Source organism: Scyliorhinus torazame, chromosome 22 (assembly GCF_047496885.1).
Source record: "Scyliorhinus torazame isolate Kashiwa2021f chromosome 22, sScyTor2.1, whole genome shotgun sequence".
Classification (NCBI taxonomy): Eukaryota; Metazoa; Chordata; class Chondrichthyes; order Carcharhiniformes; family Scyliorhinidae; genus Scyliorhinus; species Scyliorhinus torazame.
Window position 1 is genome coordinate 40,031,661 of NC_092728.1, and position 15,451 is coordinate 40,047,111.

General features: G+C 51.5%; 1 protein-coding gene across 3 annotated transcripts in view; it reads right to left on the minus strand.

Moving 5' to 3' along the window:
• The window catches only part of LOC140399024 (3-oxoacyl-[acyl-carrier-protein] reductase FabG), a 56,552-nt gene that overhangs the window by 34,127 nt on the left and 6,974 nt on the right, over positions 1-15,451 (minus strand). For all 3 annotated transcript variants that reach the window (XM_072488082.1, XM_072488083.1, XM_072488085.1), the window contains exon 5: positions 3,233-3,302. In XM_072488082.1, coding sequence (XP_072344183.1) covers positions 3,233-3,302 — 70 coding nt within the window. The remainder of the gene's footprint in view (positions 1-3,232; positions 3,303-15,451) is intronic.

Sequence of the window (15,451 nt, forward strand, 5' to 3'; positions counted from 1 at the left end):
AAATTCAATCAAATTTGTTCGGCATAACCTCCCTCCACCATGCTGACTATCTCTGATCAAACCTTGTCTCTCCAAGTGGAGATAGATTCTCTCCTTCAGAATTTTCTCCAATAGTTCCCCTACTAATGATGTGAAACTCACTGGTCTGTAGTTCCTTGGCTTATCTCTGCAACCTTTCTTAATTAATAGCTGTTCTCCAATCCTCTGGCACCTCCCCCATGGCCAGAGAGGAATTAAAAATTTGGGTCAGTCTCTGAAATCTCCTCCCTTGCCACCCATAGCAGCCTAGGACACAATTCATCCGGACCTGGGTGCTTCCACTTTTAAGCCTGCCAACACCTCCAATACCTTGTTATTCCTTGTCAATTTTCTCAATAACTTCAGTCTCTCTCCCCAAGATCCATACCTACATCCTCACTCTCTTGGGTGAAGACAGGTGTGAAGTATTACACCGTATTAATATCCTCTTTCTCCACCCAGAGCACCTTGTTGGTCCCTAATGGACCCTACTCTTTCCCTGGTATCCTCTTCCCAGTTAAATACTTCGACTATCGTGGTATTTTCCCTACTTTTACCAGACAGAGCTTTCTCATATCCAATCTTTGCTCTCCTATTTGCTTTCTTAAGCTCGATCCTGCATGTTTTTGTACTCCACTAATGCCCTTGCACCCCTTGTATTTGCTAAAAATCTCTTTTCCTTTTCATCGTATCCTGAATATCTCTGGTCATCCATAGTTTTCTGGGCTTGTTGCTCCTTCCCATCACCCTGGAGGAAACATGAACCTGTACCCTCCCCATTTCCTTTTTCAACACGTCCCCCCCCCCCCCCCCCCACCCACTGCTCTTCTGCAGATTTCCCCACAAGGAGATCTTTCCAATCTACCTTGGCCAGATCAAGCCTTATTTTACTAAAATCCGCTCTCCCCAGTCCAAAACCTTTTTTTTGCAATTTTCAGCCCATCGAGTCCATTCCGGCCCTTGGAAAGAGCACCCTACCCAAGCCCACACCTCCACTATATCTCCGTAACTCAGTAACCCCACTTAACTATTTTGGACACGAAGGGCAATTTATCATCGCCAATCCACCTAACCCGCACATCTTTGGACTGTGGGAGGAAGCCTGGAGGAAACCCACGCACACACAGGGAGAACGTGCAGACTCCGCACAAACAGTGATCCAAGCCAGGAATCGAACCTGGGACCCTGGAGCTGTGAAGCAACTGTGTTAACCACTATGCTACCCTATTTCTTTGTCCATAACAAGCTTAAATTGTACCATATTGTCGTCGCTATCACTGAAATGCTCCCCCGCCAACACCTCAGCCACCTGCCGGCTTCATTCCTCAGAATTAGGTCCAGCACTTTGTCGTCCCTTGTTGGACCCTCTACATATTGAGCTAAATGGTTCGCCTGTCCACATTTTAAGAACTCCACTCCATATATGCCCGTAATACTATGACAATCCCAATTGGGAAAGTTGAAATCACTGGACATAATTACCCTAATATTATTTTTGCACACCTGTGAATTGCGCACATATTTGCTCAATCTCCTGCTAACTATCTGGGGGTCTATAATAAGCACCACCTAGCAACGTAGCTGTCTCTTTTTTATTCCTAAGCTCTACCCACAAAGCTTTATTCAATGCCCCCCTCCAAGATATCTTTCCTTTTACTGCAGTAACTGATTCCTTAACTAATAATTCAATGCCTTCTCCTCTTCTACCCCTTCGTCTGTCTAGCCTGAAGATTCTACATCCCGGAATGCTGAGCGCTGCCAATACTGCCCTTCCCTCAACCACATCTCGTGATGGCTACTGTATCAAAATTCCATATGTCCATCCTCGCCCTTAACTCATCAATTTTATCAATAATACTCCTGGCATTTTATCGATAATACTCCTGGCATTTAAGTAGAAGCCATCCAGCCTTGTCTTACTGCCTTGAAACTTAACACAGCTGTATTTCCTCTGACTTGATCGCTTTATGCTGTTTCCCTATTCTGCTAACAGTCTGTGACCCGTCCCCCAAATTAGTTTCAACTCCTCCCACCAGCACTAGCAAACCCACAAGCAAGGATGTTAGTCCTGCTCTAGTTCAGATGTAGACCTTCCCATTTGTTAAAGTCCCACATTCTCTAGAAATGGTCCCAGTGATCCAAGAATCTAAAACCCTCCCTCCTGCGCCAACTCGTAAGCCACACATTTACCTTTTATTTACCTATTTCTGTACTCGCTAGCAGGAGGCACTGGGAGTAATCCTGAGATTATAACCAGAGAGGTCGACTGCCTAGCTCCCTGAATTCTTGATGCAAGATCTCATCCCTCTTTCTAACTATGTAATTGGTACCAACATGTCATGACCTCTGCCTTATCGCCCTCTGTCTTCAGGATTCCCTGCAGCCATTGAGTGACATCCCAGACCCTGGCACCAAGGAGGCAACACGCTATCCTGGAGTCACGATGACAGCCACAGTAGCGTTGTTTTATTTCGCTGACTATAGAATCCCTTATTACTATTGCTCTTCCTCTCTTCTACCCGTTCTGTACAGACAGGTTGTTTGTGGTGTCAGAAGTTTGGCTCTGTCTGCACTCCCTGGGGGAACTAGCAGCAGCCTCCAAAATGGAATATCAAGCGAGATCCCACGGAACTCCCAAATTACCTGCCTGTTTCTCTTGGACTGCCTGGTGGTCACCAATTCCCTTCCTTCCTCAAGTCCCTTCAGCTGCTGTGTGACCACCTCTCTAAACGTGTTAGCCACGATGGTCTCAGACTCGCGAATGCTCCAGTGTCCAGTGCCACTGTTCCAGCTCTGAAACCCGAGCTTCCAGGAGCTCTGCAGCTGGACCCACTTCCTGCCCGGCTACCCACATAAGAGCACAGTAAGAAGTCTTACAACACCAGGTTAAAGTCCAAAAGGTTTGTTTCGAATCACTAGCTTTCGGAGCACTGCTCCTTCCTCAGGTGAAGGAGCAGTGCTCCGAAAGCTAGTGATTCAAAACAAACCTGTTGGACTTTAACCTGGTGTTGTAAGACTTCTTACTGTGGTCACCCCAGTCCAACGCCAGCATCTCCATATCATCACATAAGAGCAGGAAGAGCGTCGCACAGAAGGATTTGAAAACAAGAAGAAAAGCTTTAAAATCATGGCATTGCTTAACCATTGGTGTAAATAGAAAATTATTTAACTTAACAAGAAATTAGAAGAGATTTTCCAACAGGCGTGCACTCACCCAGGGCCAAACATCGTGTGAACTGGTCCAGGGCTGCCTTCGACATGCAGTAGACTACAACGCCAGGGAACTACGGAAAGCCAAGAATAAAAAATATTGTAAATTTTGGGTAGGAGTCATCACTGATTCTCTCTCCAGCACCTCCCCAATCACTCCTGTATCCGGACTGGTGAGTAATTGAACCCTCTCCCAACCTGTACCTGGGCAGGAGAGTCACTGAACCCTCTCCCCTCCTATACCTGGACAGGTGATTCACTGAGTCTGTCCCACCCTGTGGGAGGAGAGTCACTGAACCAAATTCCCTCCTATACCTAGAGAGGTGAGTCACTGAGCCTCTCCCACCTTGTAGCTAGACAGGTGAGTCATTGAAGCCGCTCACCCTTCTGTCGGTAAAGTCACCATAGTCCTAGATGACCATAGGCTGCTCACCCTTTTGAGGCGGAGAGCTGACTGGTGGAGATTTAAACTGAGGATCACTAAATGTCAGGCAAGAGGCAAAGTTGAGAAAGCACTCCTTCATGAATAACCTCAGCCGGAACAGGAATTGAACCCCTGCTGAATCTTTGGTCTGCATCACGGACCAGCTGTCAAGCCAACGCGAGTTAAACTGGCCACCCTCCTTCTGTACCTGAATAGGTGAGTCACAGAGACTCTCCTTCCCTGTACCTGGACAGCTGAGTGACTGTTCTTCTCCCCATCCTGTGCCTGAACAGCTGAGTCGTTGAGCCCCTCTTGCCTTCCTGCACCTGAACCAATGATTCGTCAAACCCCTCTCACCCTCCTGTACCTGAACAGCTAAGTTACTGTTCCTCTCCTAGCTTGTACCTGGACAGTGAGTCACTGAGCCTCACTCCACCCTTTATAATATAATAATAATCTTTATTGTCACAAGTAGGCTTACATTAACACTGCAATGAAGTTACTATGAAAAGCCTCTAGTCGGCACATTCCGGCGCCTGTTCGGGTGCACTGAGGGAGAATTAAGAATGTCCAAATTGCCTAACAGCACGACTTTTGGGAGGAAACCTGGGAATCGAACCTGGGACCCTGGCGCTGTGAAACAACAGTGCTACATGGGCAGTTGAGTCACTGAGCCTCTCTCCCACCTTGTACTGGGACAGATGAATTACTAAGCCCCTCTCCCACCTTGTACCAGGTCAGGTGAGTCACTGAGCTCCTCTCCCACCTATCATTTGGACAGGTGAGTCACTGAGCCTCTCTTCCACCTTGTACCTGGACAGGTGAGTAACTGAGCCTCTCCCACAACTTGCACCTGGACAGGTGAGTGTCACGGGAATGTCACTTTAAGAAATGTTTGTCTTCTCAAGAGGCTGCAGTGATGTCAGTGTGTGGGTGGAGCTGGGCTCTGGCTCCGCTTTTTACTTTTGTTTTGAGCTGGAAGCTGTTTGTGGCTCTGAGTTTTACTTTCGGTTTTCAGTTGGTGAGCTGCAGTCAAACCAAGGTGGTGTATTTTGGTCTCTCTCTCTCTCTGCATGCTAAAGAATGTCTCCAGATCACTTGATAATTTCAAATTAATACCTGTTTATGTAAGGAATACAAACCTACTGTTTTTTGTAGGAAAAAAGGGTGTTTGGCTTATGGATGTTGTCAGGAATGTTACGAAGGGTTAACTATAGAGTACTGTATCTTTGGGGGGGTATTTATGTTGGTAGTTGATAAGATGTTTACTGTGTTAATAAAATGTTAACTGGATTCATAGAACAAACATTGTATTGTTTAAAATACTTAGGCGCTTTTCACAGTAACTTAATTGAAGCCTACTTGTGACAATAAGCGACTAAATAAATTAAGATCTCTGTTGCATAACACCTGGAAAGTGGGCCCCCATAACCAAAATATATTAAACGTTGTAGGTCAAGTGAACTCCATGATATACATTGGCGTTCTCTAAACCCTAGCCCATAACATGAGTAACTGAGCCTCTTTCCCACCTTGCACCTGGACAGGTGAGTAACTGAGCCTCTCTCCTACCTAGTACTGGGTCAGAGGAGTAACAGAGCCCCTTACCCACCTTGTACCTGGACAGGTGAGTAACTGAGCTTCACTCCTACCTGGTACCGGGACAGGTGAATCATTAAGCTTCTCTCCCACCTTGTACCTGGACAGGTGAGTCACGTAGCCTATCTTCCACCTTGCACTTGGACAGGTGAGTAACTGAGCCTCTCCCCCACCATGTACCTGGAGAGGGAAGTAACTGAGCCCCTTTACGACCTAGTACCGGGACAGGTGAGTAACTGAGCTCCCAATTTGCACTTGGAAAGGTAAGGAACTGAGCCTCTCTCCCATCTTGTAACTGGACAGGTGAGTAACTGATCCTCTCTCCCACCTTGTAACTGGACAGGTGAGTAACTGAGCTCCCAATTTGCACTTGGAAAGGTGAGTAACTGAGCCTCTCTCCCACCTTGTACCTGGACGGATGAGTAACTGAGCCCCGCTCCTACAGGGTACTGGGACAGATGAGTCATCGAGCCTCTCTTCCACCTATTAACTGGACAGGTGAGTCACAGAGCGTGTCTCGCACCATGCACTTGGGACAGGTGAGAAACTGAGCCTCTCTCCCACCTTGTCGGACAGGTGAGATACTGAGCCTCTCTCCCAACTTGCACTTAGACAGATGAGTAACTGCACTTGGACAGGTGAATAACTGAGCCTGTCTCCCATCTTGTACCTGGACAGGTGAGTTACTGAGCCTCTCTCCGACGTTGTACCTGGACAGGTGAGTTACTGAGCCTCACTCCCACCTTGTACCTGGACAGGTGAGTAACTGAGCTTTTCTCCCACCTTGTACCTGACAGGTGAGTAACTGAGCCCCTCTCCTACCTAGTACCGGGACAGGTGAGTCACGGAGCCGCTCTCCCACCTTGTACCTGGACAGGTGAGTAACTGAGCCTCTCTCACACCTTGTACCTGGACAGGTGAGTAACTGAGCCTCTCTCCCATCTTGTACCTGGACAGGTGTGTCACAAAGCCTCTCTCCCACCTTGTACCTGGACAGGAGAGTAACTGAGCCCATCTCCCACCTTGTTCCTCGACAGGAAAGTCACTGAGCCACTCTCCTACCTAGTACCGGGACAGGTGAATCATCAAGTCTCTCTTCCACATTTTACCTGGACAGATGAGTAACTGAGCTTTTCTCACACCTTGTACCTGGACGCTTGAGTCACTGAGCCTCTCTCCCAACGTGCACTTCGACAGATGAGTAACTGCACGTGGACAGATGAGTAACTGAGCCTCTCTCCCACCTTGTATCTGGACAGGTGAGTAACGGAGCCTCTCTCCCACCATGCACTTGGGACAAGTGAGTAACTGGGCCCTTCTCCTACCAAGTACCGGGACAGGTGAGTCACGGAGCCTCTCTCCCACGTTGTACCAGGACAGGTGAGTTACTGAGCCTCTCTCCCACATTGTACCTGATCAGGTGAGTAACTGAACTTCTCTCCCACTTGTATCTGGACAGGAGAGTAACAGAGCCAGTCTCCCACCTTGTACCTGGACAGGTGATTAACTGAGCCCCTCTCCTACCTAGTCGGTACCAGGACAGGTCAATCATCAAGCCTCTCTTCCACCTTCCAACTGGACAGGTGAGTAATTGAGACTCTCTCCCAACTTGTAGCTGGACAGGTGCGTAAGTGAGCTTCTCTCCCACCTTGTACCTGGACAGATGAGTAACTGGGCTTCGCTCCCCCCTTGTATCTGGACAGGTGAGTAACGGAGCCGCTCTGCACCTTGTACCTGGACAGGTGAGTCACTGAGCCACTGTCCTACCTAATACCAGGACAGGTGAATCATCAAGCCTCTTCCCCATCTGAGCTTCTCTCCCATCTTGTACCTGGACAGGTGAGTCACAAAGCCTCTATCCCACCTTGTACCTGGACAGGTGAGTAACTGAGCCCCTCTCCCACCTTGTGCCTCGACAGTTGAGTCACTGAGCCACTCTCCTACCTAGTACTGGGAAAGGTGAATCATCAAGCCTCTCTTCCAGCTTCTACCTGGACAGGTGAGTAACGGAGCCTCTCTCCCACCATGCAATTGGACAGGTGAGTAACTGAGCCCCTCTCATACCGAGTACCGAGACAAGTGAGTCACAGATCCTCTCTCCCAAGTTGTATCTGGACAAGTGAGTTACTGAGCCTCTCTCCCACCTAGTACCGGGACAGGTGAGTAACTGAGCTTCTCGCCCACCTTGTATCTGGACAGCCACCTTGTATCTGGACAGGTGACTAACTGAGCTGCCCTCCCACATTGTGTCTGGACAGGTGAGTAACGGAGCCGCTCTCCCACCTTGTACCTGGACAGGTGAGTAACTGAGCCCCTCTCCCACCTTGTGCCTCGACTGTTGAGTCACTGAGCCACTCTCCTACCTAGTACCGGGGCAGGTGAATCATCAAACCTCTCTCCCAGCTTCTATCTGGACAGGTGAGTAACGGAGCCTCTCTCCCACCATGCAATTGGACAGGTGAGTAACTGAGCTCCTCTCCTGACGAGTACCGGGGCAGGTGAGTCACAGAGCCTCTCTCCCAAGTTGTATCTGGACAAGTGAGTTACTGAGCCTCTCTCCCACATTGTATCTGGACAGGTGAGGAACTGAGCTTCTCGCCCACCTTGTATCTGGACAGCAACCTTGTATCTGGACAGGTGACTAACTGAGCTTCTCTCCCACCTTGTATCTGGACAGGTGAGTAACGGAGCCGCTCTCCCACCTTGTACCTGAACAGGTGAGTAACTGAGCCTCTCTCCGATTTAGTACCGGGACAGGTGTGTCCTTAAGCCTCGCTCCCACCTTGTACCTGCACAGGTGAGTAACTGAGCTACATTACCACCTTGTACCTGGACAGGCGAGTAGCTGAGCCACTCACCTACCTTGTGCCTCGACAGGTGAGTCACTGAGCCACTCTCTGACCTAGTACCGGGACAGGTGAATCATCAAGCCTCTCTTCCACATTTTACCTGGACAGGTGAGTAACTGAGCTTCTCTCCCACCTTGTACCTGGACGCGTGAGTCACAGAGCCTCTCTCCCACCATGCACTTGGGACAGGTGAGTAACTGAGCCTCTCTCCCATTGTACCCGGACAGGTGAGTAACTGAGCCTCTCTCCCAACGTGCACTTCGACAGATGAGTAACTGCACTTGGACAGGTGAGTAACGAAGCCTCTCTCCCACCTTGTACCTGGACAGGTGAGTAACTGAGCCCCTCTCCTACCTAGTACCGGGACAGGTGAATCATCAAGCCCCTCGTCCACCTTTTAACTGGACAGGTGAGTCACAGAGCATCTCTCCTCCCATGCATTTGGGACATTTGAGTAACTGAGCCTCTCTCCCACCTTGTACCGGGACAGGTGAGTTACTGAGCTTCTCCCTAACTTGCACTTAGACAGATGAGTAACTGCACTTGGACAGATAAGTAACTGAGCCTCTCTCCCAACTTGTAGCTGGACAGGTGAGTAACGGAGCCTCTTTCCCTCCATGAACTTGGACAGGTAAGTAATTGAGCGCCTCTCCTACCGAGTACCGGGCCAGGTGAGTCAAGGAGCCTCTCTATCACATTGCACCTGGACAGGTGACTAACTGAGCCTCTCTCCCACTTTGTCCCTGGACAGGTGAGTAACTGAGCTTCTCTCCCACCTTGTATCTGGACAGGTGAGTAACGGAGCCTCTCTCCCACCATGCACTTGGGACAAGTGAGTAACTGAGCCCCTCTCCTACCAAGTACCGGGACAGATGAGTCACGGAGCCTCTCTCCCACTTTGTCCCTGGACAGGTGAGTGACTGAGCTTCTCTCCTAACTTGCACTTAGACAGATGAGTAACTGCACTTGGACAGATGAGTAACTGAGCTTCTCTCCCACCTTGTATCTGGACAGGTGAGTAACTGAGCTTCTCTCCCACCTTGTATCTGGACAGGTGAGTAACGGAGCCTCTCTCCCACCATGCACTTGGGACAAGTGAGTAACTGAGCCCCTCTCCTACCAAGTACCGGGACAGGTGAGTCACGGAGCCTCTCTCCCACGTTGTACCGGGCCAGGTGAGTTACTGAGCCTCTCTCCCACCTTGTACCTGGACAGGTGAGTAACTGAGCTGCTCTCCCACCTTGTAGCTGGACAGGCGAGTAACAGAGCCACTCTCCCACCTTGTACCTGGACAGGTGAGTAATTGAGCCCCTCTCCTACCCAGAACCGGGGCAGGTGCGTCACGGAGCTTCTCTCCCACCTTGTATCTGGACAGGCGAGTAACGGAGCCGCTCTCCCACCTTATACCTGGACAGGTAAGTCCACTCTCCCACTTGTACCTGGACAGGTGAGTAACTGAGCCTCCCTCCCACCTGGTACCAGGACAGGTGAGTAACTGAGCTTCTCTCCCACCTTGTATCTGGACAGGCGAGTACCGGAACCACTCTCCCACCTTGTACCTGGACAGGTGAGTAACTGAGCCCCTCTCCTACCTAGTACTGGGACAGGTGACTCATCAAGCCTCGCTCCCACTTTGTACCTGGACAGGTGAGTAACTCAGCTCTCTACCACCTTGTACCTGGACAGGTGAGTCACTGAGCCACTCTCCTACCGAGCACAGATCAGGTGAACCATCAAGCCTCTCTCCCTACTTGTACCGGGACAGGTGAGTCACGGAGCCTCTCTCCCACCTTGTACCGGGTCAGGTGAGTCATCGAGCCTCTCTTCCACCTTATACTTGGACAGGTGAGTAACTGAGCCTCTCTACCACCTTGTACCTGGACAGGTGAGTCACTGAGCCACTCTCCTACCTAGTACCGGGACAGGTGAGTCATCGAGCCTCTCACCCACCTTGTACTTGGACAGTTGAGTTACTGAGCATCTCTCCCACCTTGTATTTGAACAGGTGAGTCACGGAGCCTCTATCCCAACTTGTACTTGGACGGGTAAGTCACGGAGATTTGTTCCCACCAAGCACTTGGACAGGTGAGTTACTGAGCCCCTCTCCCACCTTGTACCTGGACAGGTGAGTAACTGAGCCTCACTCCCACCTTGTACCTGGACAGGTGAGTAACTGAGCGCCTCTCCTCCCTAGTACCGGGACAGGTGAATCATCAAGCCTCTCTTCCACCTTTTAAGTGGACAGGTAAGTAACTGAGCTTCTCTCCCACCTTGTACCGGACGTGTGAGTCACAGAGCTTCTCTCCCACCATGCACTTGGGACAAGTGAGTAACTGAGCCCCTCTCCTACCAAGTACCAGGACAGGTGAGTCACGGAGCCTCTCTCCCACCATGCACTTGGGACAAGTGAGTAACTGAGCCCCTCTCCTACCAAGTACCAGGACAGGTGAGTCACGGAGCCTCTCTCCCACCATGCACTTGGGACAAGTGAGTAACTGAGCCACTCTCCTACCTAGTACCGGGGCAGGTGAATCATCAAGCCTCTCTCCCAGCTTCTACCTGGACAGGTGAGTAACGGAGCCTCTCTCCCACCATGCAATTGGACAGGTGAGTAACTGAGCCCCTCTCCTACTGAGTACCGAGACAGGTGAGTCACAGGGCCTCTCTCCCAAGTTGTATCTGGACAAGTGAGTTACTGAGCCTCTCTCCCACCTTGTACCTGGACAGGTGAGTAACTGAGCTTCTTGCCCACCTTGTATCTGGACAGCCACCTTGTATCTGGACAGGTGACTAACTGAGCTTCTCTCCCACCTAGTATCTGGACAGGTGAGTAACAGAGCCGCTCTCCCACCTTGTACCTGGACAGGTGAGTAACTGAGCCACTCTCCTACCTAGTACCGGGACAGGCGAGTAGCTGAGCCACTCACCTATCTAGAACCTGGACAGGTGAGTAACTGAGCCCTTCTCCCACCTTGTGCCTCGACAGGTGAGTCACTGAGCCACTCTCTGACCTAGTACCGGGACAGGTGAATCATCAAGCCTCTCTTCCACATTTTACCTGGACAGGTGAGTAACTGAGCTTCTCTCCCACCTTGTACCTGGACGTGTGAGTCACAGAGCCTCTCTCCCACCATGCACTTGGGACTGGTGAGTAACTGAGCCTCTCTCCCATTGTACCCGGACAGGTGAGTTACTGAGTCTCTCTCCCAACGTGCACTTCGACAGATGAGTAACTGCACCTGGACAGGAGAGTAAATAAGCCTCTCTCCCACCTTGTACCTAGACAGGTGAGTAACTGAGCCCCTCTCCTACCTAGTAACGGGACAGGTGAATCATCAAATCTCTCGTCCACATTTTAACTGGACAGGTGAGTCACAGAGCGTCTCTCCCACCATGCATTTGGGACATTTGAGTAACTGAGCCTCTCTCCCACCTTGAACCGGGACAGGTGAGTTACTGAGCTTCTCTCCTAACTTGCACTTAGACAGATGAGTAACTGCACTTGGACAGATGAGTAACTGAGCCTCTCTCCCACCTTGTAGCTGGACAGGTGAGTAACGGAGCCTCTTTCCCTCCATGAACTTGGACAGGTGAGTAATTGAGCGCCTCTCCTACCGAGTACCGGGCCAGGTGAGTAACTGAGCTTCTCTCCCACCTTGTATCTGGACAGGTGAGTGACGGAGCCTCTCTCCCACCATGCACTTGGGACAAGTGAGTAACTGAGCCCCTCTCCTACCAAGTACCAGGACAGGTGAGTCACGGAGCCTCTCTCCCACGTTGTACCGGGACAGGTGAGTCACTGAGCCTCTCTCCCACCTTGTACCTGGACAGGTGAGTAACTGTGCTTCTCTCCCATCTTGTATCTGGACAGGCGAGTAACAGAGCCAATCTCCCACCTTGTACCTGGACAGGTGAGTAATTGAGCCCCTCTCCTACCCAGAACCGGGACAGGTGAGTCACGGAGCATCTCTCCCACCTTGTACCTGGACAGGTGAGGAACTGAGCTTCTCTCCCACCTTGTATCTGGACAGGCGAGTAACGGAGCCGCTCTCCCACCTTATACCTGGACAGGTGAGTAACTGGGCCACTCTCCTACCTAGTACTGGGACAGGTGAGTCACGGAGCCTCTCTCCCACCTTGTACCTGGACAGGTGAGTAACGGAGCCTCCTTCCCGCCTGGTACCAGGACAGGTGAGTAACTGAGCTTCTCTCCCACCTTGTATCTGGACAGGCGAGTAACGGAGCCACTCTCCCAGCTTGCACTGGGACAGGTGAGTCATCAAGCCTCGCTCCCACTTTGTACCTGGACAGGTGAGTAACTCAGCTCCTCCACCACCTTGTACCTTGACAGGTGAGTCACTGAGCCACTCTCCTACCGAGCACCGGGACAGGTGAACCATCAAGCCTCTCTCCCTACTTGTACCGGGACAGGTGAGTTACTGAGCTTCTGTCCCACCTTGCACCTCGGCAGGTGAGTCACAGAGCCTCTCTCCCACCTTGTACCGGGACAGGTGAGTCATCGAGCCTCTCTCCCACCCTGTACTTGGACAGGTGAGTAACTGAGCCCCTCTTCCACCTTGTACCTGGACAGGTGAGTCACTGAGCCACTCTCCTACCTAGTACCGGGGCAGTTGAATCATCAAGCCTCTCTTCCACCTTTTACCTGGACAGGCGAGTACCTGAGCTTCTCGCTCATCTTGTACCTGGATAGGTGAGTTACTGAGCCTCTCTTCCACCTTGTACCTGGATAAGTGAGTAACTGAGCTTCTCTCCCATCTTGCACTTGGACTGTTGAGTAACAGAGCCTCTCTCCCACCTTGTACCTGGACACGTGAGTCACAGAGCCTCTCTCCTCCCATGCACTTGGGACAGGTGAGTAACTGAACCTCTCTCCCACCTTGTACCTGGACAGGTGAGTAACTAAGCCTCTCTCCCACCTTGTACCAGGACGGGTAAGTAACTGAGCTTCTCTCCCACCTTGTATCTGGACAGGCGAGTAACTGAGCCTCTCTCCCACCTTGTACCTGGACAGGTGTGTAATTGAACTTCTCTCCCACCTTGTATCTGGACAGGCGAGTAACGGAGCCGCTCTCCCACCTTGTACCTGGACAGGTGAACTGAGCCCCTCTCCGACCGAGTACCGGGACAGGTGAGTTCTCGAGCCTCGCTCCCACCTTGTACCTGCAGAGTGAGTAACTGAGCCTCTCTCCCACCTTGTACCTGGACAGGTGTGTAATTGAACTTCTCTCCCAACTTGCATCTGGACAGGTGAGTAACTGAGCCCCTCTCCCACCTTGTGCCTCGACTGGTGAGTCACTGAGCGACTCTCCGACCTCGTACCGGGACAGGTGAATCATCAAGCCTCTCTTCCACATTTTACCTGGACAGGTGAGTAACTGAGCTTCTCTCCCACCTTGTACCTGGTCGCATGAGTCACAGAGCCTCTCTCCCACCATGCACTTGGGACAGGTGAGTAACTGAGCCTCTCTCCCACCCTGCACCCGGACAGGTGAGTTACTGAGCCTCCCTCCCAACTTGCACTTCGACAGATGAGTAACTGCACTTGGACAGGTGAGTAACGGAGCCTCTCTCCCACATTGTACCTGGGCAAGTGAGTAACTGAGCCCCTCTCCTACTAGTACCGGGACAGGTGATTCATCAAGCCCCTCTTCCACCTTTTAACTGGACAGGTGAGTCACAGAGCATCTCTCCCACCATGCACTTGGGACAGGTAGGTAACCGAGCCTCTCTCCCACCTTGTACCTGGCTAGTGAGTAACTGAGCTTCTCTCCCACCTTGTATCTGGACAGGCGAGTAACGGAGCCGCTCTCCCACATTGTACCTGGACAGGTAAGTCACTGAGCCACTCTCCTACCTAGTACCGGGGCAGGTCAATCATCAAGCCTCTCTTCCACCTTTTACCTGGACAGGTGAGTAACTGAGCTTCTCGCTCATCTTGGACCTGGACAGGTGAGTTACTGAGCCTCTCTTCCACCTTGTACCTGGATAGTGAGTAACTGAGCTTCTCTCCCACATTGTATCTGGACAGGCGAGTAACGGAGCTGCTCTCCCACATTGTACCTGGACAGGTAAGTCACTGAGACACTCCCCTACCGAGCACCGGGACAGGTGAACCATCAAGCCTCTCTCCCTACTTGTACCTGGACAGGTGAATTACTCAGCTTCTCTCCCACCTTGCACCTCGACAGGTGAGTCACGGAGCCTCTCTCCCACCTTGTACCGGGACAGGTGAGTCATCGAGCCTCTCTCCCACCTTGTACCTGGACAGGTGAGTAACTGAGCCCCTCTCCCACCTTGTACCTGGACAGGTGAGTCACTGAGCCACTCTCCTACCTAGTACAGGGGCAGATGAATCATCAAGCCTCTCTTCCACCTTTTACCTGGACAGGTCAGTAACTGAGCTTCTCGCTCATCTTGTACCTGGACAGGTGAGTTACTGAGCCTCTCTTCCACCTTGTACTTGGATAGTGAGTAACTGAGCTTCTCTTCCACCTTGCACTTGGACTGTTGCGTAACGGAGCCTCACTCCCACCTTGTACCTGGACAGGTGAGTAACTGAGCTTCTCTCCCACCTTGTACCTGGACACGTGAGTCACAGAGCCTCTCTCCCAACATGCACTTGGGATAGGTGAGTAACTGAGCCTCACTCCCAGCTTCTACCCGGACAGGTGAGTAACGGAGCCTCTCTCCCACCATGCAATTGGGCAGGTGAGTAACTGAGCCCCTCTCCTACCGAGTACCGAGACAGGTGAGTCCCGGAGCCTCTCTCCCAAGTTGTACCTGGACAAGTGAGTTACTGAGCCTCTCTCCCACCTTGTACCTGGACAGGTGAGTAACTGAGCTTCTCTCCCACCTTGTAACTGGACAGCCACCTTGTATCTGGACAGGTGAGTAACTGAGCTGTTCTCTCACCTTGTATGTGGACAGGCGAGTAACGGAGCCGCTCTCCTACCTTGTCCCTGGACAGGGGAGTAACTGAGCCCCTCTCCTACATAGTACCGGGACAGGTGAGTCACGGAGCCTCTCTCCCACCTTGTACCTGGACAGATGAGTAACTGAGCCACTCCCCCACCTTAAACCTGGACAGGTGAGTAACTGAGCTTCTCTTCCACCTTGTATCTGGACAGGCGAGTAACGGAGCCCCTCTCCTACCTAGTACCGGGGCAGGTGAATCCTCAAGCCTCGCTCCCACCTTGTACCTGCACAGGTGAGTGACTGAGCCGCTCTACCACCTTGAACCGGGACAGGCGAGTAACTGAGCCACTCACCTCGCTAGTACCGGGACAGGTGAGTAACTGAGCCTCTCTCCCACCTTGTACCTGGACAGGTG